Source organism: Neofelis nebulosa, chromosome 12, assembly GCF_028018385.1.
Source record: "Neofelis nebulosa isolate mNeoNeb1 chromosome 12, mNeoNeb1.pri, whole genome shotgun sequence".
In the NCBI taxonomy this organism is placed as follows: Eukaryota; Metazoa; Chordata; class Mammalia; order Carnivora; family Felidae; genus Neofelis; species Neofelis nebulosa.
The window spans coordinates 23,759,229-23,785,828 of NC_080793.1; the positions used below are offsets into that span (position 1 = coordinate 23,759,229).

General features: G+C 40.0%; 1 protein-coding gene and 1 non-coding gene across 3 annotated transcripts in view; both read left to right on the forward strand.

Annotated features, from left to right (window-relative positions):
* The window catches only part of SVEP1 (sushi, von Willebrand factor type A, EGF and pentraxin domain containing 1), a 200,867-nt gene extending 175,081 nt beyond the window's left edge, over window positions 1-25,786 (forward strand). The window contains exons 41-48 of one of the 2 annotated variants that reach the window (XM_058694596.1): window positions 4,573-4,636; window positions 7,867-8,040; window positions 9,660-9,836; window positions 13,601-13,771; window positions 15,565-15,660; window positions 17,594-17,689; window positions 20,748-20,841; window positions 25,626-25,786. In XM_058694596.1, the coding sequence (XP_058550579.1) occupies window positions 4,573-4,636; window positions 7,867-8,040; window positions 9,660-9,836; window positions 13,601-13,771; window positions 15,565-15,660; window positions 17,594-17,689; window positions 20,748-20,841; window positions 25,626-25,647 (894 nt within the window). In that variant the 3' untranslated portion in view covers window positions 25,648-25,786. The remainder of the gene's footprint in view (window positions 1-4,572; window positions 4,637-7,866; window positions 8,041-9,659; window positions 9,837-13,600; window positions 13,772-15,564; window positions 15,661-17,593; window positions 17,690-20,747; window positions 20,842-25,625) is intronic. The other variant, XM_058694597.1, reaches the window with a different exon arrangement.
* LOC131492264 (U6 spliceosomal RNA) lies at window positions 21,065-21,174 on the forward strand. The gene has a single exon (XR_009251968.1). It is a non-coding gene; the product is annotated as a U6 spliceosomal RNA (small nuclear RNA).
* Window positions 25,787-26,600: the final 814 nt, after the last annotated feature.

Below are 26,600 nucleotides of genomic sequence, written 5' to 3' on the forward strand. Positions count from 1 at the left end.
GTGGGGGAGGGGGTGAGAGAGAGGGAGAGAGAGAATCCCAAGCAGGCTCCACATTGTCAGCACACAGCCTGACCCGGAGCTCTATCTCATGAACTGCGAGATCGTGACCTGAGCTGAAATCAAGAGTCAGATGCTCAACCAACTGAGCCACCCAGGCTCCCCTTATCTTAGAAACTTTTAAAAATTGTTAATGTCCAGTTACTATCAGAAATAACCAATGCCAGGTCTGGTACATGAAATATAAAAGATTAGCTAAGAAAACTTGTCCTGTGAGATAGCAGGGAACTTATCAAAGGCTACGTGTCAAAAAGCCTTGAGGGTCAACTGGATGAGGCTCCCACAGGCCAACATAAGACCATTTGGGCTTCAATAAGGTAGTAACTTAATGGACTGAAACACATCAAATATGTCATGAATAATAGTAGACTCATAATGACACTAAAGAAAATTAGTTGGTAACCAATATTAGAAGATGCTTATGAACAAATTCATTATTTTGAAAACAGACAATAAAAGAAGAATTGTCTTTTCCAGGCTAGCTGCATGACTAGAAAACTAGTAGTAGATGAGGGAAGCTTCCCTTTATAGAAGTATTTCAGTCAATAAATAATAGGATTTAAATCTCAGAGTTTGCAGTTCTTAGGAACTAATGGATGTAGGTCATCATCATGGCTACTGGTGTTTGAAAAAATAGAAGCAAACAGATGTTATGTGCCTCTGGATGGAAAAACATACCATATGAAAAAGTCTCACCAAACAAAATTTTTTTTTGAATTTGAATCTTATAAAATCTCTAAATCCCGACAACCGACACCAAAGACAGAAGGACATGCTACGTGACACCACCATGGAGCAATCAGCAAAATTCTGTCTGTAGAAATGGCTACAGAACAAAGGACCCAGTTTCCCAGTTGCTAAAACAAATAAGTTGGCAGTGTAAGGGAGAAATAGAAGGAACCTATAGATTTAAAAAGGTACATAAACCAGGTAGACTTATTTTGGTCCCGATTCAACTGAACTACAAAATAATCAGTTACAAAATTTATGCAACAATTGGAAATTTGCTAACAGGATTAGATTAATATTAAGGAATTGTCATTTTTAAGCTGTGATAATGTTATTGGTTATTGTGGTTATAGTTTTAAGAACCCTCATCTTTTAGAGATTCGTACTGAAATAATTACTGTTAAATGATTTGATATCTGGGATTTGCTGTAGAATAATGTGAGTTTTTAGAAAGGGAGTGGGGCTTAGAGGAAACAAGTTTGGCTTTGAATTAATTGTGTAAGGGGGTGATGGTTATGTGGGAGTTTGTTACTCTTCTTTCTACTGTTACATTTTTCATGTGTTTGAGTTTTTCCATGAGACAAGATTTTAAAAGCTACCAATACCTACTGTCACCCCTGGCTAATTAATTCAGTACTTCTGTCGGTTGGGTCCGGGGCAGCAGCATCTTTTTAAAAGTTTCCCAGGTGATTCCAATGTATGGCCAGGACTAGGACAGAGAACCACTCTGAGACATCACTCCATGTTTCTCAAAGTGCGGTCTATGAACCTGTTGCTTGTGAATCATCTGAGAAGTTCAAAAAAGGAGTGTACGTTCCTAGGCTGCGACCCTCTAAAAATAGGACCTACGGGTTTGCATTTTTTTTAATTTTTTTTTTAACGTTTATTTATTCTTGAGACAGAGAGAGACAGAGCATGAACGGGGGAGGGGCAGAGAGAAAGGGAGACACAGAATCGGAAGCAGGCTCCAGGCTCTGAGCCATCAGCCCAGAGCCCGACGCGGGGCTCGAACTCACGGACCGTGAGATCGTGACCTGAGCTGAAGTCGGACGCTTAACCGACTGAGCCACCCAGGCGCCCCGAGGGTTTGCATTTTTAACAAGCACTCCAGATGGCAAGGGTCAGTGGCTGGAAAGTGGTTAAGAATAGCACCATGGTCCCAGCAGACCTCTGTTACAAGTTCTGTCTCTCACTGGATGAGAAGTATTAAGAGAACAAATCAAACCTCTCTGCCGCTGTTTCCTCTCTGTTTTGTCTACACTAGAAATTTGATAGCGACCTTTGCAAGGTTACTGCAAGGGCTGAGGATTTAAAAAGTGGCAAGCACTGCCTTTTATGCATGGTTCCAGTTCAGTATAGGGCAATTACTGTGATCCCTACTACTATTTGTAGTACCCAAATCAGGCAAAGCAATTTGGACAATCAATGTCAGTCATGTTAAATTCTTCTGCTTTGTAAGTAAGTTACTGTTTATATGTACAATAAACAACTTTCTTAAGCCACCTAAGTCTCAGAAATTTTACCACACATGCAATCTTCTTGAAATAAAATTACTATAGGAAATTGAGGAATAAATCAAAATAAAGAACTCAAAAATGGGCTAGTCATCTTATAAAATCACTAGTGAACAATAAAGTAGTTGTGATGATTCTAAAGCATTGTAAGTATCTAACCTAATGGCTGATCATGCAAAAACACTATGTCAAAAATAGTAACTGGATGTTAATCTGGATCTAAAACTCCAGCTTCATTCATCAAAAACAAGAGATGTAAAGGGACAGAGAGAAAAAAAGTCAAAAGGAAAAGTATGATGAAATTCGCAGTGTAACTGTGGAGGGAGCCCAAAGACAGCATTTGATTTTTTTTTTTACATCAATAATTACAGAAAATAGATTTATTTGAGTTTCTGTTGGAATTAAAAATTGGCATAGTCAAAACAGAATATTTATTATTCAAATCGTTAGATGAAAGAGAAGGGAAAAATAGTGAGGAAAATGCTCAACTATTAACTGAAATTAACTACTTGACTGTAGTCTACTCTGGAAGTACCTAAATAGGGAACTGGCTTTAATGGCTTGTCATACACTTCCTCAAAATTAATAAAAACTCACAAACTAAAATAGCACATTTTCCTGTGCATACGTAAGTATATAAGTGTAGAAAAAGCATGGCAAATGTTAACAGTGTTTGTCTCTGGATGGAGAATCCTGAAAAACCCCATTTTTCATTTGTATTTTCCAAAATTTCTATAATCAACACACATAACTTTTTTTCAATAAGAAAAAAAATAATGGCTCTATATCAAAAGAAACAGTTTCTTAATTGATTCAATTATTTTCCTGGAAAGTCAGGAGAGTAACCTTCCACCAAAGTCAATGGAATCTTTATAGGTAAAGATTTATCAATAAACTGATAGCTCAAAGAAAATATCTTTGATAAAGAATAAGGATGAAAGGCATCAGTCAGATCAAACCAAAATAGAGGCAATAGCTCGTTTTCAGACTTCTTGCTAATGTAGAACACAGCTTCAAGACAATATGATATCCAAAGGGCTCTGAGCAATGAAGAAACAGGTGACAAAATCCATGTGCATATACTGACTTAGAATTAAGGTCCCTAAAACTTTACTTAGAACCTAATCTTTTTAAACATATATTACAAAATTTTATTTATTTTTCCATAGTAGCTAAGGAATTTAAAGCATGGAGAAACATTATCATTAGGAACACTGATGATTACAGTAAAAGATAACCAACAAAGAGGGAAGAAACAAAGACTCATAAAAATTACATCCAGAAGTCAAAGAATAGTAATCTTAGTCCATATATGCCTATAATAACTGCAGAGGACCAACTGCCTATATAGCCATCAAGGGCTATGGGATATTGAAAAATATGCAAAAATATATTCAGAATAATCATAAAATTTTTCAAGTAAATTATATTCATTTTACTTTATTTAAGAAGGCAGGGAAAAACATCTTAGAAAGATTTTTACCCCAAATAAAATTTTGAATGCTTGGGCCCTTAGTAGGATAAATTTTTCTTTTTTTTCTTTTTTTTTTTTAATTTTTTTAACGTTTATTTATTTTGAGAGACAGAGACAGAGCATGAGTGGGGGAGGGGCAGAGAGAGAGAGGGAGATACAGAATCTGAAGCAGGCTCCAGGCTCTGAGCTATCAGCACACAGCCCGACGCGGGGCTCGAACCCGTGAACTGTGAGATCATGACCTGAGCTGAAGTCGGATGCTGACCTTACTGAGCCACCCAGGTGCCCCAGGATAAATTTATCTTTAATGGTTAAGTTACATTGCCAAAAATTCACTCTTCATACCCGTAAGATATCTTAACTTGTTTTATGTTCAAAACTATAAGGTGTAACAATGCCAATTCACATTCTTGGCCATACCTCTCAGGTACTGAAAAATAAATTCAATTCAAAATATTTTTAAAACTTACTCAGCAAATATACCTCTTTGACATTTCAAACATGTTTTTGATTGACCTTTGCTATTGGTTATAATCAGATGTCAGGTCAGTAGAAAGTGAAATAAAATCTGTACTTTAATTACACTGCTCAGCCAGGGTATGAAGTTTGAAGTAATTTGATGAAAGCATTTTTGAAAGTCTAAACTTAGCCCTTAAAAACTATATTTATTTAATCAATTGATTTAGCATTCCAGTGCTGGAAGATTCAAGTTCGTGCCATGATTACTTTGTGTTCCCTTATCATCTTTCCGTTACTGAGTATAATCTTGTCAATGACCTTTTTCTCATCAATTCACAGGGGAACAAGGAACGTGTTTGTCAGAAGAACAGAATGTGGAGTGGAGAGGTAGCAATGTGCAAAAGTAAGTCAAATGACACTGAGCAGTCCTAAAAAAAAAAAAAAAAAAAAAAAAGATACGATATCATGTGACACATGATAACAACATGGCCACATTTTCTTTATAAATCAGTTTTTTAATAAAATTTTTTTAATCATCTCCGTAAACTGTCGGAGAATCTTTTATGGGCTTTTTGTTCAAGGTCCCCGAGCCAATAAAAGGGTCAAAAATAATAGTAGAAACTAATGATTAAATTGGAATAGAGCACAAAATTACCAAATTGGGAATGGCAAACATTTTGTTTCGAAATTAGTTCATTATTGGATTTATTTGCATTCTTTTTGTGGGCTTTTCCCCCAAATAATTATAATTAGAAGGCTTAGCGCTATTGTTTTTTGGTGACGGTACTAGCCAAAACTGACAGGTTTTTAAAGTGATGTTGTCATCACATCTGTCACTTTTTGTGTATGTGTGGAATTTTGCATTAACTCATCTTATGAGAACATGCAAGTTTATTGAGCAAGATATGAGTTCATTCACATGAGTTCATTCCCAACACATGGTCCATATGACCTCTCTGCTGGAGACAATGTACAGTTGACCTCCTAACCAACCCAGGTTTGAACCATGCATGTCCACTTATATGTGGGTTTTTTTTTTTTTTCAATAAATGTAGTCTGGTACTGTAAATGTATTTTCTCATCCTTAGGACTTTCTTCGTAACATTTTTCTCTAGCTTACTTGATTGTGAGAATACAGCATATCGTACCTAAAACATTCAAAATATTTGTTAATCAACTGTTTATGTCATCAGCAAGGCTTCCGGTCAACAGACTATTGGTTTCTTAAGTTTCTGGGGATTCAAAAGTTATACATGGAGTTTTGACCCCATGGGGTGTTGGCGCCCCTAACCCCCATGTTGTTCAAGTGTCAACTATATTTACATACAAGTAGTTACAAGCCTATCAAAGTGGCAGGCTTTAAACTTTTTTTCTTAATAATCTTGGGGAATCATCAAATTTTCAAATTAGAATTGGCCTCTTAGATTCTAGTCAAGCAGCTTCTTAGATGATTCAACTGGACTAGATTGGATTAAGTCCAAGATCAGATAGATTTATTTATCTCACTAAATAAGTAAATGGGGACTAGGAGAAGTGAAGTGACCTACCCAGTATCATAAATTAAGTTAGTGTCAAAGCTGCCGCTAGGACTCAAGGTTGTTTCCACATGTCTTCTGGGGTAGAGTAATGATTTGATTTTATATACACAGGAATCTTACATTCTTAAAGGAATATTGTGTGGTTAGAACTCAATGGAGAATATATGACTCTTTTTAGTTCTCCAAAACTTGTATATATTATACAGAAAAATATTTTTTTTAAGTTTACTTATATGTCTTAAGAGAGAGAGAGTGCACGAGTGGGGGGCGTGCAGAGAGAGAGGGAGGACAGAGGGTCTGAAGCAGGCTCTGCACTGACAGCAGAGAGCCCAGTGCAGGGCTTGAACTCATGAACCGTGAGATCATGACCTGAGTGAAGTCAGACTTTTAACTGACTGAGCCACCCAGCTGCCCCAGAAAAATATTTTTTAAGGATATTGAGTGATATCTCAAGTCACAGAAAGGCATCATTGGGGATTCCTGATAATAGCCTTTTTTTTTTTTTTTAAATCTCAGCTGTTCATGATTAAAATAAAATGTAGGAACATATTTGCAGGGAATGGGAGAGAGGAAAGAAAAGGAAACATGGAGATCTGGCATAGGAACCCACCATGGCATTGGTGAGGGAATTGTTTTAGTTCTGCAGCGGGTATAAATCAAACTGCAATGACAATGGTTTGTACAGTTGCTCTCTCTGAAATGCAAGATAGTAATAAGTTCTGTATGAATCCTATTATTATCTGTGGGTTTTTTTCTTTCTAAATTACTAAATACGTGACACAAGTTCTTGGCAGAAAGTTAAAAAACACAAATAAGCAAAAAGAAAATGATAGTTTGAATTCCACCACTCATGGATAAAAAAAAAAAAAACTATTAGTATTTTATATATTTTATTATACATCTTTCTTCTGAGGCATATAAAAAATACAGATATTTCTGTGGGGGAAAAGTGCTCATACTGAGCAACCTGATTTGAAAGATTCTTATATAATTATGGAATTGTTAAATATATTGATATCTGTATTATCAGTTTTCAGGGAAGCCTGTTCACATCAATATGATTCTCAAAGTGTGGCCCACAGACCAGCAGCATCAATAGCACCTGAATCTTGTTAGAAATGCAAGTTCTCGGGGCGCCTGGGTGGCTCAGTCGGTTGAGCGTCCGGCTTCGGCTCAGGTCACGATCTCACGGTTTGTGGGTTCGAGCCCCGCGTCGGGCTCCGTGCTGACAGCTCAGAGCCTGGAGCCTGCTTCCGATTCTGTGTCTCCCTCTGTCTCTGCTCCTCCCCCACTCATGCTCTGTCTCTCTCTCTCTCTCTCTCAAAAATAAATAAACATTAAAAATATTTAAAAAAAAAAAAAAAAAGAAATGCAAGTTCTCAGGCCCTACCCCAACCCTGTTGAACCAAAATTTGCATTTTAATAAAATCCCTAGGTGATTCCTGTGCGCATTAGTTTGAAAGCACTGCGTTACTCCCATGGCTTTTAGCCTTCAGCACACTGGGATGCCCTAAGGGAGCTTTGAAAAATCCGTTGCCCAGATCAATCAGGTCAGAATGTCTGGGGGTAGAACCCCACATCAATATGTTTTTAAAGCTCCCAGGTAATTCCAAGGTACAGACAAAGTTAAGATCCGTGGTCTCAGTATATGGAATACTCTCCGGGCTGGAAGAAGCCCAGAGAAGTCAGTTAGTGTCTAATCCATTGGCTTTCAACTCTGAGTGACCATTAGAAATCATTTGGGGTGCTTTTAATACCAGAAGTTCGGCCACAACACAGAGATTCTGATTCATTTGGTCTGAGATAGGGCTTGCTCATTTATACCCCCAGCACTAGTAATGACAAAAGGTAGCAATAGACATAAAGACAGCTAGAGTCAATAGGCAAAATGCCAGTCTTGAATCACCTGCATGTATGAACCCAAAACTTAGACACGCTGGGGTTTTTTCTTCCTTCAAAACGTATCCTTGTAGCTCACATATGAGCAGGCTATAATATTTTATATGATGCACTGAGTACCTTTAGCAATTGTAGCAGAAGAAGGAAAGAGGGTTGGAAGAAGCATGTAATATGAGGCTTTTATTTTTCTTTCCAGAGACCAGGTGTGAAGCTCCTCTTGGGTTTCTGAACGGGAAAGCCAAAGTCGAAAACACTGCTGCTGGACCCAGTGTGGTATATTCCTGTAACAGAGGGTACAGCCTTGAAGGAGCACCTGAGGCATACTGCACTGAAAACGGAGCTTGGAGCCACCCAGTTCCTTTCTGCAAACGTGTGTGTTGACTCTAAGAGAGGTTTTAATCAGATTCAGTTTCATGATTAATTTCCCCAGTGTCTGAAACAGAGGAAACTCCACTGAGTGAGACTGACCCAGAGAAAGCAATCAGTGTATATCCAAACCAAATACTGTGGGCTATTTTTAAAACCCAGTTATATTATCTGAAATATCCTAAGAATTGGCTTTCGTCAGATTCCTTGGATGATTACAGGTAGTCCAAGGCACTAATAAAAAAATGCAACTTAATGAAAAAATTTTGACACGAGTGTGTAATGAATTTGACTGGGGCTGTGAAAAGGGTGAAGAAAGAATATATTAATGTCTAATTTTAATATAATAAAGTATATACATATATATAATGAATGAAGTTAATTTAGTTAGAAGCATTAGAATGAAAACAATATTCACATGTAAGATCTGAACTGAGGGAGCTCTGGTTATTGTTTCAAGTGTTATAATGCAGTAACTGAGCCTTCAAGACTCAGCTGATGCCTTCCTCACTCACAAATACCTCTTGTGCGAATTGAAAATCAGGAAAACCAAAACTGCTGAAATATATGTTAATATGTGTGTCACACACTTGCAGTGAGAAGTCTTTGTGCTATCATCATTGCCGTTTTTCCTTCAGACCTACAAAATGAATCCACTCTTAGAAATAAGCCTTGAAAACTCTACAGTTTAAGTTCTAATATCCTGTTCATGGTAGTGTAAGTCTAAAGTTAATATCAGCTTGCTTAGAAATGTCTGCCAATTCTCTGGGTCGTCCTTCTGTAGGATGTTCAGTTAAAGAGAGTAAAGTGACAACAAGAAGCATTTACTCTGCATTTTTAATATTTTTTTCTTCATATATATAAATGAAAAAAAGGGGGGAATGTTGATGCACTCCGTGATTTCTAGCACACCTCTTGTTTCCCTAGTGTTGAGCCATCATTTCAAACAACTATTTAATCTCCCATCTTAGAATTTTAGGACAATGTGTGAGTGGTTGACTAACTTGGGGTTTTCAGACCTTAACTGATCTTATCCTTAAAAATAGTGTCATGTGGATACAAAACAAATATTTTTTGTTTTTTGTTTTATTTTTTTAACACTACTTTTTAAAATATTTATTTATTTATTTTGAGGAGGTGCGGGGAGAACTGTGAGCAAGGAAGGGCAAAGAGAGAGGGAGAAAGAATCCCAAGCAGACTCCACGCTGCCACCAGAGTCCCACGTGGGGCTCGAACTCACAAACTGTGAGATCAAGACGTGAGCCACCCGAGCCACCCAGGCACCCTCTTTTTTTTATTTTAGAGAGCGGGGGCAGAGAAAGAGACAAAGAAAGAGAATCTTAAGCAGGCTCCCTGCTAAGCATGGAGCCCGACGTGGGGCTCAGTCTCACAACCCTGAGATCACGACCTGAGCCAAAATCTAAAGTCAGGTGCTTACAGACTGAGCCACCCACCTGCCCCCAAACCAAGGTTTTTTTGGTTTTTTCTTAATGTTTGAAGTTCCATATTTTTAAGCCTCATTATCATAACTGTGAACCCAGCTCCTACAGGGCTCACCACACTCTGCATTTGAAGAAATCCGAAAAGAGAATATCAGTAAGCATTGTTTTTTCTGTTTAACAGCAAATCCATGCCCTGTTCCTTTTGTGATTCCTGAGAATGCTCTGCTTTCTGAAAAGGAGTTTTACGTTGATCAGAACGTGTCCATCAAGTGTAGGGAAGGCTTCCTGCTCCAAGGCCGGGGCGTCATTACCTGTAACCCCGACGAGACGTGGACACTGACAAGTGCCAAATGTGAAAGTAAGTAAATGGAGGTGGAAGCCATTTCATCTCATGAGTGCAGAATGTTTTCTCATCCTTGTGAGATTATTTTGAATCAAGTAACTTAAATGTAGGTATTTAGGTCTCTGTCTTATCGTGGTTATCACCTTCTGTGTTGACAATTTTTAAAATTAAAAAAAAAAAAGATCTTTGCATTCCAAACATAAAAAGGAAACCATCTTTCCAGAAGTAGGCTAAAACCTACCTGACCAGAATTCACTGAAGAGATTTTCAAAACCTGCTCTTCTAGGAATGAGCAAAATATTAAATCTAAAATACATATTTTTTTCTGAGGTACCTGTCTGGCTCAGTGGGTAGAGCATGCAGCTCCTGATCTCAGGGTCCTAACGTCAAGCCCCACACCGCGCATAGAGATTCCTTAAAAAAATAAAATAAGGCGCGCCTGGGAGGCTCAGTCGGTTACGTGTCTGACTCTTGATCTTGGCTCAGGTCTTGATCTCAGGACTGTAAGTTCAGGCCTCATGTTGGCTTCCATGCTGGCCATGAAGCCTACCTTAAAATAAGTAAGTAAGTAAGTAAGTAAGTAAATAAATAAATAAATAAATAAATAAATAAATAAATAAATAAATAGAATACATATTTTCCCCATATTCTGAGAGTCCCCAGACTATAGGCTGTGGATGCTTTACAATACGAAAATGATTCCACATTGATTCTCAAACTTGAACCACCTAGAGGGCTTGTTTAAAACAGATTTCTGGACCCCACCCTAGAATGTCTGATTCAGCGAAGCCCAAGAATCTGCCTTTTGAACAAGCCCCCGGGTGTTGCTGCGGGTCCCGGAACCAAACGATTTGCGACCCTCCAGGCTAGCACCGTGTGATACATCACACGTCATCTGACGGCATCTCTTATTGCCTGTGATAACTCTTGACATCTCTTCACATACACTTCCTGCACTTAAAACATCTCCCCTGCCCAACGTTCTGCCCTCCGGCTCCCTTGTACTCCAAGCTACTCCCTCTGCAGCAGTCAGTGAACAAATTCTCCTCGAGTCTAACCAGATGCAAGACACTGGGCTACATAGTCGACAACTGTATCATGCCTACAATAGCGTCCATCTTTACAACACTTGCACCCCAGTTGTGAAGTGTGAAGGCCATGGGGATTGTGGAGTCAGAGAAGACCTGGGTTTGAATTCTATCCTCAAAACTTTCTAAGTCGGAACTTATGCCAGTGCCCTAACTTCTCTGAACCTTCGGGCTCTCCTGTGTTAGTGACACCAATAATAGCTATCTTGTAAGTTTGCTTTGAAGAGTAAATGAACTGGTGTATTTTAGCAGTGTCCCCTGGTAGGAGGAGATGCACCAATGGCCCAAGTGCCTGGAGTTTCAACTAGCGGCCTACTACGGCATTAGAATTTTGATTTTAGGGCACCTGGGTGGCTCCGTCGGTCAAGTGTCCGACTTTGGCTCAGGTCATGAACTCACAGTTCCTGAGTTTGAGCCCCGCATCGGGCTCTGGGCTGACCGCCTAGAGCCTGGAACCTGCTTCAGATTCTGTGTCTCCCTCTCTCTCTCTCTCTCTCTGCCCCTCCCTCACACTCCGTCTCTCTCTCAAAAATAAGTACACATTTAAAAGATTAAAAAAAAAAGAATTTTGATTTGACTCCAGGGAACATATACTATGCTTTTAGTCTTATAAAATCTACTCCAAGTGAAATAGGAAGCATTACGTATGTATAAGCCTTGACCACCAGCCTGGACTAAAGCAGGCCAAGTGGCCTGATTTCTGCACGCATATCCTCACATCGGTCTTGGCTCCCTGAAAAATACCACTCCGAGCACTGGAAGAAAAAGCAAGGAGAGACATGCACTCTGGTGCATGCTTAATTATTCCTCAATATTCTTGAGAGCATCAGGGGTTGCCTTGGAGAGAAGGGGACAGTTTCTACCATTGTTTGTTATCCTCAATCCCTCTTCTGCATTTTCTATTAAAGCAAAGCCTCTGGCTTAGAAGAAAGTATCTTCCCTGAGAGACATGAGCAACAACTTCCCTCATTTTTTTGTCACCTCATCCTGATATCTGTCCTTACGAGTCAGCGGCTCAAATTCAGTGTGTCTAGGAATCACCAAGGGTAGTAAGATGCAGACTCATAAGCTAGAAACTCCCAGAATTTGCACTTTAAAAAAAATGGTAATGTTTACTTATTTTTGAGAGAGACAGAGAGACGGAGCACGAGCAGGGGAGGGGCAGAGAGAGAGGGAGACACAGAATCCGAAGCAAGCTCCAGGCTCTGAGCCGTCAGCCCAGAGCCCGACGCGGGGCTCGAACTCACGGACCGCGAGATCATGAGCTGAGCCAGAGTCAGATGCTTAACCGACCGAGCCACCCAGGCACCCCCCAAAATTTGCACTTTTAATGTGAACCCAAGGTGATTCCCATATAGGTGGTTTGAAATCCATGCTTTGATCACTTCGGTGAACCAACCATGATCTTTCTACATGCTATTCACCCCAACCTGGAAGCTTCATAGCCTCCACTCAAGCTTTGTAGCCTAGTCCAAATGCTACTGTCACTGCAATTTGTATCTTGACAGTCCTAGGCATAATTAGTGACGTTCACCTTGATTTTCCCATAGTATAGTCTCCAAGCCTCTATGACAGCTGTCTCTTAAATTACCCATCTTCTTCCCACTACTCTGAGTAAAGGGGCAGCATTTTCTTCATCAATTTCTTTTCCAGTTTCCAATAAATATTTGATTTAAGTATTTACATTAATACATATTTGATATCCGATTCATTTAATTAATGTCTGTAACCACCTTAGAAAGAAAAGAAAATTTAGAAAAATCGTACACATTGTTAATTTCCACTGACAAGTTCTTAATGGTATTATGTTCAGGTCACCTTTTAGAAGCCAATTCAGGAAGAGTCATCCAAAAAGTTAGACTTCTACAAACTGGATATCGATTGGAGCACCAACTCTAATTCAACCCTTGTCTTGTGAGCCTCCCCAGAATGACTCTAGTTATCTCAACGCTTCTTAAAGCAAAATTAGTTACAAGATTTTTTATTGAAATTTACATACAGTACGGGGGTGCCTGAGCAGCTCAGTCAGTTGAACGTCCGACTCTTGATTTTGGCCCAGGTCATGATCCCAGAGTCGTGAGATCGAGCCCCGCATCAGGCTGCTCACCAAACGTGGGGCTTGCTTGGGATTCTCTCTCTCTCTCTCTCTCTCTCTCTCTCTCTCTCTCTCTCTCAAAATAATAAAAATTAAAAATATACAGTATGCATCACTTTTAAAATTATCATTCATTCTCACACGTTTCATAAGTGACAAGTCACTGCTTTACAGTCTTGAAAAGAAGGAAACTGATGTGAAACCTTGAATGTTGTAAACCTCATCAAAGTGTGTAAATTGAGTCTCTAGAGGGTAGAGACAATATTCATTCATTTACTCATTTTTCAAATTTGTTATCAAGAGCCCACTGCATGTCAGTTGCTACTCTAGGCACTAATAAAACAGCCTTGATGGAATCTGCAATACTGCAATTAATGATCTTTATTCTAACACAATAGACTACAAATAGTCCCCATGCTTCTCCTCTTGTAATTTGATAAACATCCTGCATTGAAGTTCTCTTGGAAGCCACCTCTCTGGTGCTGTTTGATCTTTGCTCTTGAAATTAATTCAGTCTTTGAGATGAGACTGTGTTCTCTCTCATCTGCTGGCTGGGTTAGTAGCACAGGCTCAACTGTGCTTTTGTATTCCTGTAGAAATATCTTGCGGTCCACCAACTTTTGTAGAAAATGCCATCACTCGAGGCGTGCGTTATCAGTATGGGGACATGATCACCTACTCCTGCTACAGTGGATACATGTTGGAAGGTCCCCTAAGGAGTGTTTGCCTAGAGAATGGAACCTGGACATCACCTCCTGTTTGCAGAGGTAAGGCAATATTTGAATGGTTATTTCTCATTGAAACTGTAGAGAAATGTATATGGAAGTCTGGGGAGGCCAACAGCTAGGATGCCTGCTCTGTTCTTTTTCCTTGGCTTTAAATTTTCTCTTGGGGCACCTGTGTGGCTCAGTTGGTTGAGCATCTGACTTCAGCTCAGGTCATGATATCACAGTTTGTGGGTTCGAGCCCGGCATCAGGCTCTGTGCTGACAGCTCAGAGTCTGGAGCTGTTTTGGATTCTGTGTCTCCCTCTCTCTCTGCCCCTACCCCACTCACACTCTGTCTCCCTCTTACTCTCTCAAAAATAAACATTAAGAAAAAATTTTTAAAAATAAATACGTTTCCCTTGACATTTGTGTCATTTTCCTTAACATTCTGGGTTTGAGTTTTAAAAGCTTTCACACAAAACTCTGGCCCACCACACTGCCCCTTCCTGAGTCAATCATGGCTCCTCAGGGAAGTGCTTGTGCTCTCTTGGAGTGTTCTCCAGCTGCTAGGGGGAACTGTGTCATGTCTGAGCCACGAGGACACCTCTCGGATGCTCAGGTGTTTCAGCAGATTCCAGTTCCACACTCGCATCCTGGGTAGACCCCTAGCCCCGCTGGGGACGGGATAGCCCGCCCAGTGGGCAGGTTCAGAGGGAAGAGGTACCAGTCAGCCCCAGGGAAGCTGAGCCCACCCCATGGTCTCCCTGGCCACACTGGGGGCTGGTGACAAGCACTCTGAGTTCATGTGAGCACTGCTGTGTCTTCATTTGGTGCACTGAATTGGCAAACCCAAGGATGAATTGTGTATGTGCACTCAATAAAATCTCCCTTGGGGGAAGAAGGTTCTGTGCTTAAAATTCTGCAAAATTGAAAGAAGTAGACAATGAGGCATCCTGGTATGTACTAAAACTTATACTTTTCTAGTAAAACAGATTTGTTTTGTTTTGTTTTGTTTTGTTTTACAAATCATAGTGATTGTTCCATTCTACTGAAAGTCAGGAACTATGCTAGTGAACATGACAAACATTAACCCAGGAACTAAAAGAATAATCTAATTGTTGAATGGGTCGTTCACACAGCCGCGTGAACAATGGTTGGATTTGGATTTGGGGTGAAAAGGCCAAAGTCTTTAATGACCTGGGAGGGTGGGAGAATTGAGGAAATCCATGAATGAATGGCCTCAAAAGAGGCAAGGGCAAGTGCAAGAGCTGGAAGGAGATTGTCTGACAGCAGCAGTGAGAAATGAGATCACTTACAGGCGAGATGTAAGAGAAGGTACAACCTCTTCCTCGTGAGAGGGCAGCTGAGGAGGTGACATCCTCAAAGAATAGCCCAAGTTTCCCTTAAAACCAGAAGGCAAATGAGAGTTGTGTGTTTGCTTTGCTTGCTTGTTTGTGTCTTCACTTGTTTGTTTTAAGACACTGAGTGACAGAGTCAGCACCAAAGAGCTATTGGCCATCAAAGGGCACCATCGGAAGGGCATTTTCACATCTTCTGGAAGAGGCATTTCCCCTGGGGCAGACCAAAAGAGATTATCTTTGGTCTAAACCACCTTGTCCCCTTCTGCTCTGAACCCCAAGGTTATTAAATTTTGGAAGCCATATTCTCAGAACTACCCAAGTTTGTGCCTCTTTCTCAGAACCCTCACGTTAACCCCTCGCTGAATCTTGAGATTCGGTTTTGTTTCTCTTCTGTAAAACTTGACTCAAGGAAATATAAATAAGGAATCCTATCTTCTGACAGACACTCTTCTGTAATTCCCTAGATTTGTGACCCATCCTGCTTCTTTTCCAGCTGTCTGTCGATTCCCATGTCAGAATGGAGGTATCTGCCAACGCCCAAATGCCTGTTCCTGTCCAGATGGCTGGATGGGGCGCCTCTGTGAAGAACGTGAGTCTCCTCAGACCTTACATACTATGTCCTTAAATCTTACTTTGAGTCCTGATACCTTGCCTGGAGGCTGCCAAATCAGGGGAGTTACTAGGAACTGGCTTTACTGGTGGAAGGAACTCATTTGCTTTGGTGGAAGCAAACTTTACTGGTGGAAGGAACTGGCTTTACTGGTGGAAGGAACTCATTTGCTTTTGGTGGGCTTTACTGGTGGAAGGAGCTCATTTGGTCCTGTGGTAGACCAGACAAGAGCATCTGGAGTCTATCTGAATATGTCAATTGGTTGCAGAAGAATTGGAATATAAGTGACCTTGAAAACACAGTTATCAAGAGCCATCTCCACACATAACTCCTGTCACAAATTCCCAAGAATCTTCTTGGGAAGCAGTTTATAATAGAGGGTTTCCCAGCCCCCATCTTCTCCTACCTCAAGTCAATTTATATACTGTGTCTCTCATTGCTGCAGTTGGGATAAATTCACAGCATTGCATAACGTTGTACTTTGTGTGTCGTATTTGCAACCCACCATTCACTCTTTTTCATTAGGGGTGGTTCTTCCCAACTTAAAAAAAAAAAAAATAGGGGAAGCGGTCACTCCTGTGTCTACACAACGCTTAGTAAATTAATACAGAATTTTGATCCTTGTAAGTTTGAATTTGAACTTGCGGGAGAAAGGGAATAAGTGATTTTGAAAAACATTTCAATGTCTAAACTATTCTCTGTTTTAATATCTTAAAAAATATATGCGGGGAAAAATTATTGCCTGTTTCATTGGGAGTGGTATATGGAAATCACATCCAGGGTCATTCATGTGATGGCTCTTGGCCTCTATCAGTTTTATCATTTTTTTGAAGGCCAGACATGTCATAAGAGATTCTAAAACTGTTTTGAGTGTAACTATTTCAACTAATCTAGAAAGAAAAAATATATACAATGGAAATAAATTTAGGCCAACAACTCACCAAAGCAAGTGTTCTCACACTGAGTAAGAAAGAAGAAGAATCATGTTTTTCCTCCCTCTGCTCTGCTATCATTCTTTCCCATTTAGAGCTCCCAAACTTGACCTGCTTTAATGCTAAGCATCCAAAGACCGGGGAAACATTTACCCTGGGGGACCCTGACAGCAGGCCTCGCTTGGTTCACAGAGCACGTGCCTGTGCTACTGCATTAGACCAGGGTTCCCCAAGCTTTAAGGTGCATACGCACCAACTAGGAGATGTGAAATGCAGATTCTGATTCAGTAGTTCTGGGTTGGGACCTGCAATTCTGCATTTTGTAGCCAACTCCTAGGTAATGCTATTGGCTGGAGAACTGTGCTTTGAGTAGCAAGCCAATAGACAGCCTCACTCCTTCTAAACAGACTATTCCCTTTTAAAGAGCTCAGTAATTTCTAGGAAGAATGATCACTGGGGACAGTGTAGGAGAGGCCTCACTCAGTCCCCATCAGGCCTTTGCTTCAAGGAAATAAAGGATGAGCTGTTCCATCGCTACTAATGTGTTGCCAACACCGGCCTACAGAGAGCCCATCTGACCCGTTCTTAGATTTAATTCGAGACAATAAGAGAGCCTCGAGACGGCCAAACTTCTTGAGCACTTTATGTAATTTGAAAAGGAAATTTGAAACAATAATAACGGGAGAACATTCTGCTTATCCTGTGAAGAGAAAGCACAGCACTTCGCGGACATCGATCACGGTGTATCCTCTCTAAAAGAGTGCATTTGGCACTAGAGTCATTTCATTAGGCTAAAGGTCCAGCCTTACTTTCCTGATTGTGTTTTTCCAGTGATACTGATTAATAAACAGAACACATCCGGGGAGACTATCTAGTGGGTCATTCAAGGTTTTACTCCTCCCGGAAAACGTTTTGTGAACACTTGAACGTATGTCTGAGTGTGTGTGTTTTGATTTAATCCCTGTCGATCTCCTTTCTAGCAATATGCATCCTCCCCTGTCTGAACGGTGGTCGCTGTGTGGCCCCTTATCAGTGTGATTGCCCACCTGGCTGGACGGGGTCCCGCTGTCATACAGGTAGGTCTTCTCTCTGGGTTTGTTTTCTTGGTGACTTGGCTCCATGAGGCCCTGGAGAACATTGATGAGTATGACTCAGATTCAGAGGTGGCAGTGAAACAAAAGGATGTCAAGGTTTTTCACAAATCCCCCAAGATGGTGTCTTGAATGATAGTCTCAATGCTGAACTCTACGGCTGCTTCGTAGGCACCTGTCAGGGTCGTGAACCAAAGAAGAGCTTCTAAGTCAGCTCAGCCGCCTGCCTTCTTCACGTCATCTGCTCTGTTTGCAGAATATCGAGAAAGCATGCGGAGGTTCAGAAGAATATTTATTTTAAACTCTGTGAAACTAAATTACTGTATTTGTGGTAACTAGAAAGAACACGACCCTGAATAAAAACCATTTAAGTGGAAATCTCCCCAAAGAGATGGTTCCTTTGTGGACAACAGTAACAAACTGCTGTTCATGGATTGGTGACAAATCTTGTCCCCTTAACCTTTGCCTGTCTCAAACATTTACTCTTCTGTACTTTGAGGTCTTAACTGATTATCGATCTGTCCTTGCTCCTACTAGATTATATGCCACTTGAGGGCAGGGATGCTTCTTCATGATCTTTGTATATCTGCTACCTAGCATAAGTGCCTGCATATGATCAGTTTCTCATTTCAAATAAATGAATCTGCTTGAAATGACAGGTTTTGGGGCGCCTGGGTGGCTCAGTCCGTGAAGCATCCAGCTTCGGCTCAGGTCATGATCTCACGGTCTGTGGTTTCAAGCCCCGAGTCGGGCTCTGTGCTGACAGCTCAGAGCCTGGAGACTGCTTTGGATTCCGTGTGTGTGTCTCTCTCTCTCTCTCTCTCTCTGCCCCTCCTCTGCTCATGCTCTCTCTCTCTCTGTCTCTCATTAAACATTAAGTTTTTTAAAAAATAAATAAATAAATGACAGGTTTTTAAAGTCTGAAATCTTTAGGCAGTTAACTGTTAAAAGAACAGAACTTGCTGTATTTATTTGTATTATGTCTAACACTCTACCATCCCTCGTGAAAGCAGTATTTATACCACCTCTCTGGTGGGTAAAACATCAAATAGAACAGGCATATTGGCACCAGGGTTTGGCATGAACTCTAAGGCTCGGTGACCATGTAATTTAGCTTTCACACTAGGGCATTTTTTGAGTGAAAGGGGTACTATTAATAAGTAAGCCAAGGGAATGGGAGTGAAACATACTGTCACAGGCAAAAACCACACGTGTAGTCACCCTCAATGTGACTCAAGCCAGCCACCCATGAATGTAGGAAAGGAAAAACCTACCAGAAGGAGCCAAATGTGAAGCTTTTGTTTGAAACTCTAAACGCAATCTATATAGTGTTTGTTTCTAACAAGTCAGCTGTGATGTTTTATCTGCATTTTTCAAATTGAAGTCACATGCAGACGAGTCTGGCCCTTTTCCAGGCATCTTACTCTGCAGCGGGGGCACCGCTCTTCGAGATGGAGGCATCCTTGAGTCTCCTGCTCCTTCCTCTGCGATCACCAGTATCAGCCCCTTTCTGTTTCTTTCTGCACAGTATCTCCTACATCCTCCTCTGTCCTCGCTGTCACCAGCTAGCAAAAGATCTCTTGTTTGAATCACTGTCAGAGTCTATTGATTAATCTTTCTGTCTCCATTTCCCAGATAGACATCACTATGTACCACTTTGGGCTTATCTTTTTGCCCTATTTAGGAACCTAACATGGTTCCCTATTGTCTCCATATCCAGCCCAAATTTTTCAGCCCAAATTCTTCTAACCTCCAAGGTTCTGCCTAAATTGGCTTCAGCGCACCTGATAAAACTCAGTTCCCATCCTACCAATCCCATACCATCCCCCACAGTGATGGCTTCTTCATCACCCCCAAATAGTCAGTCCCTTCTCCCTGCATCTCTCAGCACAAACTCACAGTCTCCCTCTTTCCCTTACCTCTTCAACGCTTATCCAACCTCAAAAACCCTGCTTAAGCTTCCTCTTATCCCCAAACTTGCTTTATACCACAATAATCTATTTTCTAACATTCCATTTCTGTAGATACTACACAGTTAGTTAGAACCATGAAGTTTAAAGCTCCATTGATCTGCTTTATTTGTATTTCTTTTAGCTCCTTGGCTCCGTAACTAGAATAAACTCCCTAATGATGCTGCATCATATAGTGTTCCTTTCTTGTTAACCTCGCAGCAGCTATCTTGGCACGTGCTTACACTCCCTACATACTAAGCAGACAGCAGTGTATGAAACAGGAGAAAAGATGCAGAATGGCCTCTAAGTAGATAATTCTAGCTAACTGAAGTCTCTAAAAGGGGCTCTGCCAACAGTGAAGATAGGTACACTAACCAAGTAAAGACATTCAGAAGTCTTCGCAAGCATAGAATCAGAAAAGCGAGAGTAGTCACCAAAAGATCATTCTAGTCAAAAGTGTGGAAGCGTAACACAGGTGTGTTCACCATAGCAGGACTGAAGCCGTAGAGGGAATGTAGGGGTGTGGCTGGAAATGAAGCTGTAAAGATGGACAGAGCCAGAGTAGAAAAATGCAATGGGTGCCAAGTTCAAGATGCTGGATTAGGTCTTAAGAGCAACAGAAGCCACTGAAGGGTTTTAAGCAGGAAACTCATACGATCGGATTTTCTTTTAGAAAAGTGATTTTGGCAGCAGTATGGAAAATGGCAGAAAGTAACACTTGCAATAGTTGCACTTGAAAAATTTGCACTTCAAAATGGTATACATCACATCGGTTGCATAAATAAAAAGAATTGCTGAGAAAAATCAGTGGATTTAATGTCATCAGCAGAGGTTTCAATACACAGGCAGGACTTAACCTGGGACTTACATTTGCAACTTGACTAGCTTGGAAGGGAAAGGGAGGGATGGTGGGTAGTTCACATGAGATCCAAGGTCAAACAGAGTGGCAGGAATGTGTAATACAAATGGTCAGTGAGGAATGGGAGTGGCTGGAGTGGAAAGCAGCATCAGATCTTATTCTACACCTCTTCATGGATGTTTTCCAATCTGCTAAATATTAATTAAATAAATGCATGAATTTTTCATCCCAGCTGTTTGCCAGTCTCCCTGCTTAAATGGTGGAAAATGCATAAGACCAAACCGATGTCATTGTCTCTCAGCTTGGACAGGACATGACTGCTCCAGGTAAGACCATTAGAAGAAACAAATGTTTAACTATAACACAAAGAGATCAAAATTCAAGTTAAGTGTGTCCCAAAAGCCAGAACGTATCTCCAGTTTAAGTAGAAGCTTTTATTTTCCAAAAATATCCGCTTTCAGGTACTCTTTAAATTTGAACTAAAGCCACACAAAGAAATGTTAGTTAAGGATTGACAAAAGGGTATCTCACAAATAAATAATCTTGTTTGTGCTCACCTTTGGCAGTGCATAAAGTCAAAATCGGAACACTACAGAGAAAGTTAGCATGGCGTCCTCTAAAAGGATTGCATGCAAATTCATGCAACATTCCATAGTTTTCCAAACAAAAGAAAAAAGGTTTCATTAAACAAATAAATTAACTGCCTTCATGAACAGAAGATTGCATCCTTCATATGTAAGGTTGTAAAATAAACAATAAACAGTACATTTTAATGATGTTCATTTGCATTCCTGATTACAAAAAATACTATTGAAATTGATAAGAAATGTTTATTTTTAAAATCAAAACTCCTGGGGCGCCTGGGTGGCTTGGTCGATTAAGCGTCTGACTTCGGCTCAGGTCATGATCTCACGGTCCGTGAGTTCGAGCCCCGCATCGGGCTCTGTGCTGACAGCTCAGAGCCTGGAGCCTGTTTCAGATTCTGTGTCTCCCTCTCTCTCTGCCCCTCCCTGTTCATGCTCTGTCTCTCTCTGTCCCAAAAATAAATAAACGTTAAAAAAAAATTTTTTTTAAATAAAATCAAAACTCCTGTTTCATATTTTTAGTGTGTGTGTGTGTATATATATATACACACATATATACATTCAGTATTTAATTGACTAAAAAATTTTAGTGTAAAAATACATCTGTCAATTGGTTTCTCATTTCTAACCAGTAAGTATGTTAGTTGAGAAAAGATTATCACAAAATTAAGTCTAAGGAAAAAATAGTTTAAAATAATGTAAACTTTTTTATTGAAGAATAATTGACATACATTATATTAGTTTCAGGTATACGATATAATGATTTGATATTTGTATATATATTATAAAATGATTACCACAGTAGATCTAGTTAGCATCCATCACCATATATAATTACAAAATTTTTTTCTCATGGTAAGAACTTTTAAGATTTGCTGTCTTAGCAATTTTCAAATATGCAATACAGTGTTTTTAACTGTAGTCACCATGCTGTATGTCACATCCCCACGGCTTATTTATTTTATAACTAGAAGTTTGTACCTTTTGACTCCGTTCATCCATTTCACCCCCACCCCCTGCCTCTGGCAACCACCAATCCATTTTCTGTATCTGTAAGGGATTTTTTTGGATGTTATTTATATTAGTGAGACCATATGGTATTTGTCTTTCTCTGTCCAACTTATCTCACTTAGCATAAAGTCCTCAGGGGCCATCCATGTTGTTGTAAATGGCAAGATTTCATTCTTTCGTAGCTGAATAGTATTTCAGTGTGTGTGTGTGTGTGTGTGTGTCACATTTTCTTTATCCATTTATCAATTAATAGACACTTAGGTTGTTTTCATATCTTAGCTATTATAAATAATGCTGCAGTGAACATGGTACCTACATCTTTTCAAGTTCGTATTTTCATTTTCTTCAGAGAAATACCCAGAAGTACAAGTAGAATTACTGGATTGTATGGCAGTTTTGTTTTTAATTTTGTTTTCTTTTTTGAGGCGCCTCCATGCTGTTTGCATAGTATGCAATTTGCATTCCTACCGACAACGCACAAATGTTCCCTTTTCTCCACATTCTTGCCGAAACTTGTTATTTCTTGTCTTTCTGATAATAGCCATTCTCCCTGGTGTGAGGTGATATCTCACTGTGGTTTTGATTAGCATTTCCCTGATGGCTGATGATGTTGAGCACTTTTCATGTACCTATTGGCCTGCTATATGTCTTCTTTGGGAAAATGTGTATTCATATCCTCTGCCTGTTTTTTAATCAAATTGTTTGGGGTTTGTTTTTATTTTGTTTCGTTTGTTTGTTTGTTTTGTTATTGGGTTGTATAAGCTCTTTATATATTTTGGATGGTGACGTCTTATCAGATATATAATCCCATTCAGTAGGTGGCCTTTTCATTTTGTTTGTTGATGGTTTCATTTGCTGTGAAGACATTTTTAGTTTGATGTAGTCCCACTTGCTGATTTTTGCTTTTCTTGACTTTGCTTTTGCTGTCAAATCCCCCCAAAAAATCATCACCAAGTTCTATGTTTTCTTCTAGGAGTCTTATGGTTTCAGCTCTTATATTCAAATCTTTAATCCATTTTGAGTTAATTTTTATGTTTGGTATAAGAAAGTGGTCCAATTTCATTCTTTGGCATGTGGCTGTCCAGTTTTCCCAGCACCATTTGTTGAAGAGTCTGTTGTATATCCTTGGCTCCTTTGTCATAAATTAATTGACCATACATGCAAAGGTTTATTTCTGGGCTCTTTTTTCTGTCTTTCTGATCTCCATGTCTGATATTATGGCAATACCATATTGTTTTGATTACTAAACTTTGTAATATAGTTTGAAATGCAAGAGCATGATGCCTCTAGCTTTGTTTTTCTTCCTCAAGGTTTAAACTTTTTTAAACTTCAGGAAATGTCAGACGTACTACATCATACCATGGATAAAATATTTTCAATATTGTAACATCGTCCTCACAAATGTTGCAATGTTGGAATATTAACAGCTCTATTTTAAGGTTTTCAGTACGTGTCATTGTATTACATCACTTAGATTTGTATTATGTACATTTACTTCTGTCTTAAAGTAATCATGAAAAATAAATGGATATTTTCACATTCTCTTTAAAAAGTGGGAAATTCAGCTAACTGAAATCATCTCTAATTTTCCCATTTTTTAAAATTTCGTTGTGATTAGAATACAATTCAGCTTGCAAAGGCAAAAACCTATTTAAGTACACACTTTATTAACAACAACAACAACAACAACAACAACAAAAAATCAGCCCTGGGCCAATGAATTTCTTCCTATCAAGTGTATGCCATCTCTGCAGAGAGAAAACATAAACTCCAAAGAGCAAATTTGGATTATATATGGATATGTAGAAACTTCCAAGATAAAAATGATGGTTTTACGTGAGAGCAGAGTTGAAAGAATTTTAAAAAACGAGAGTCAAACTGCAATGGATTTCTGGGGGGAAAAAGGAAAAGAAGAGAGAGAGAGAGAAAAGAAAAGATAAAAGGACTAAGAATGACAGTGACTCAAAAAGGAACAGGAAGTATTTATAAAATTCTTATAATTTTATACTTTCTATTTCAACTCCTTCATCTTCTAGATAAGAAAAGGAAACCCAGAGTTTGTGTGGTTCCCTAACATCAAAATACTCCAGAGGATCTCTTTCTCAACTAGGGGAAGGATAATTATTAGCTTATGTGAAGAAAATGATTAACAAAGAGAACAAAATCTCGATTTTTTTAAAGCAAAAGTTTAATGAAGGAATCCAGATGTATATATTCAGCAAAATGAGTTAAGAGGCATATCCCACATACGAGGAGAGGTTCATCTTCAACCCAGAAAATGGGGCAAGTCCCTGCCTCCTTGTACTGTGATCAGTTATTCTAAGAGATGTGTAACAGTCGGGACTCTCTTATTGCAACTCTAACTAGCTTCACTAAAGAAAGGAATGTGTCCTCAGGCTAGAAGGACCTTGCACCCAAAGACATGAGGTGGCTGAGCATCAGGAGGACCAGACTGAGGACTTGAAAGCCACCTAAAGCCTGTCCGCCTCTCGTCTCCCCTCCTCTCTCCAGCGTCTGTTCCATCCTGTCTTTTGCTGCAGTGGGGTTTTCTCTGCTGCTCAGTTCAGGTGGAGGGACAGCCCTGCTTATAGCGTCCACATTTCACATGTCATCCCACGGTATCCACACAAATAAGGCACTGACCCCGTTTAACAATCCAGAAGAACTGACTACTCCAGATCGATTGAAGGGCCCACGAGGGGTCAGTGAACTGCGGCCCTAGGTTGAGTTCTGTTATACTAACTTGAAGGGTCATTTTGTCAAAATCTCTACCTTACTTATGGGTGAAGGGGAGAGGCGGCTGGCAGTTCCTGGAAGAAAGAAAGGTGGAGTATGATTCCCTGAAATGGGGAGAAGAGAAAGCTTTTCTGAGAAATCAAAACAGTAAATATTTCCAAGCAATTTTTTATTTTCTTCTCTCCCACAAGACTGAATGCCTTGAAGATTGTATCCCTCAGACTTGGTACAGGCACAAAAACTGGTGCTCAGTAGACACTTCTTCACGGATGGAGCGCCTTCCTGCCATCAGTGACAGCTGGGGGAGAAGCACCCCATGGCAACCATTAAATCCCTCAGCCTCTAACCTCCTCTGCTGATGAATAAGGCAGACCCTGTATCATTTCCAGTTCGTTCCGTCCTTAAGAAAGAGACTGGGTTTCCTCTGATCTCTATGTGCATCTTCAGAAAATTGACCCTAAGTAAATGCCGTAAACAAAAACCATCAACTGTTAATGCTTAAGAGACTTCCAGGTTCACAAAGTCCAAACTCATCACTTTAGAGATAAGAGGATTATCAGACAGGGAATTGGTGAGAGGGACGGGATCAAAACCCGGGTTCTGTTGATTCTCAGATCTTTTCATAAGGTAGCACCTGTTCTCAAGGAATGACCCCCATCCCTACAAACCATGTCACAGATAATGCCCAGGCATCTGAGACTTTCAATGCTGTTGTCATCAGCCCCTAAGCTCTTACGTCTTCAGTTTTTCTGTTGAATCTCTTTGTTTTTTTGTTCCAGGAAAAGGAGGACTGGGTTTTAACCACTGCACAACCAACCAGCTCTCCTAAAAGCAGGATCATCTCTTCCTGGGAGTCCTGGGCATCCTGGAACTTACGCAAAGAAATTCCAACACGGTGCTGGGTCTTGTTTTGTTTAGTAAACTTGTTATTTTGGGTTTACCTTTTTATTTTGTGTTATATTTTGTTATTCGTTGTGACATACTTTGTTACATGTTTCCATTTTTAAATATGCTTGTATTTTCTATATAAAAATATATTAAATACATGCTGCTCCGCTCACAAACTGTACATACTCTGCTGTCTGTTGGGAAAGTTCCTGCTACACATTTTTATTCCGTTACTTCAAGTGATTTTCCAATTAAAATATATTTTGCTATGAAATAATATTTTGCTGGATAGTGCCATTTTGTGAGCTGTCCAGGAAATAATGAAGAGGGTCATGATCTTTCATCTGTGCTATTGGCACAGTACAGGATCACAAGCAGTGTACCAAGAAATCCCAATGAAGGAGACCCCTTCCTTCTAGCTCTTTCTTCTTTACAGTATGTGTAACAGTAAAGGTTTCCTTTTATTTAATCAGCAGGTAAGCACTGGACATACTACCCTCCATACAGAATGCTGTCCCAGCTCAGAGGGCAGCCTGGCTAATTCCTTTCCCAGAACTTGTAAAGCTGTAGGCAATCAACTTAGTGGACAGAGGAAGAAAGTATAATGGTCATGGTTCACAAAACAAAGCGCTCCCCTTTCTTCTCGCAGCTGGAATAAGAAATGCAAGAACCGGAAGATTAACAGAGAGCCCACTTCTGGGTCAGAATTCCACAACTCACTGCTTTGGGAGAAAGGAGACAGGAATAGCAGGACAGAGAAAGGAAAGGAAAAGTGCAAATGGGAGAAGGTCCCCAAAACTGTGTTCCTGGTCTCACTTGCAAAAAAGAATTGATGCTGCCCAAGGCAGAGCAGACCTGCTCCTCAG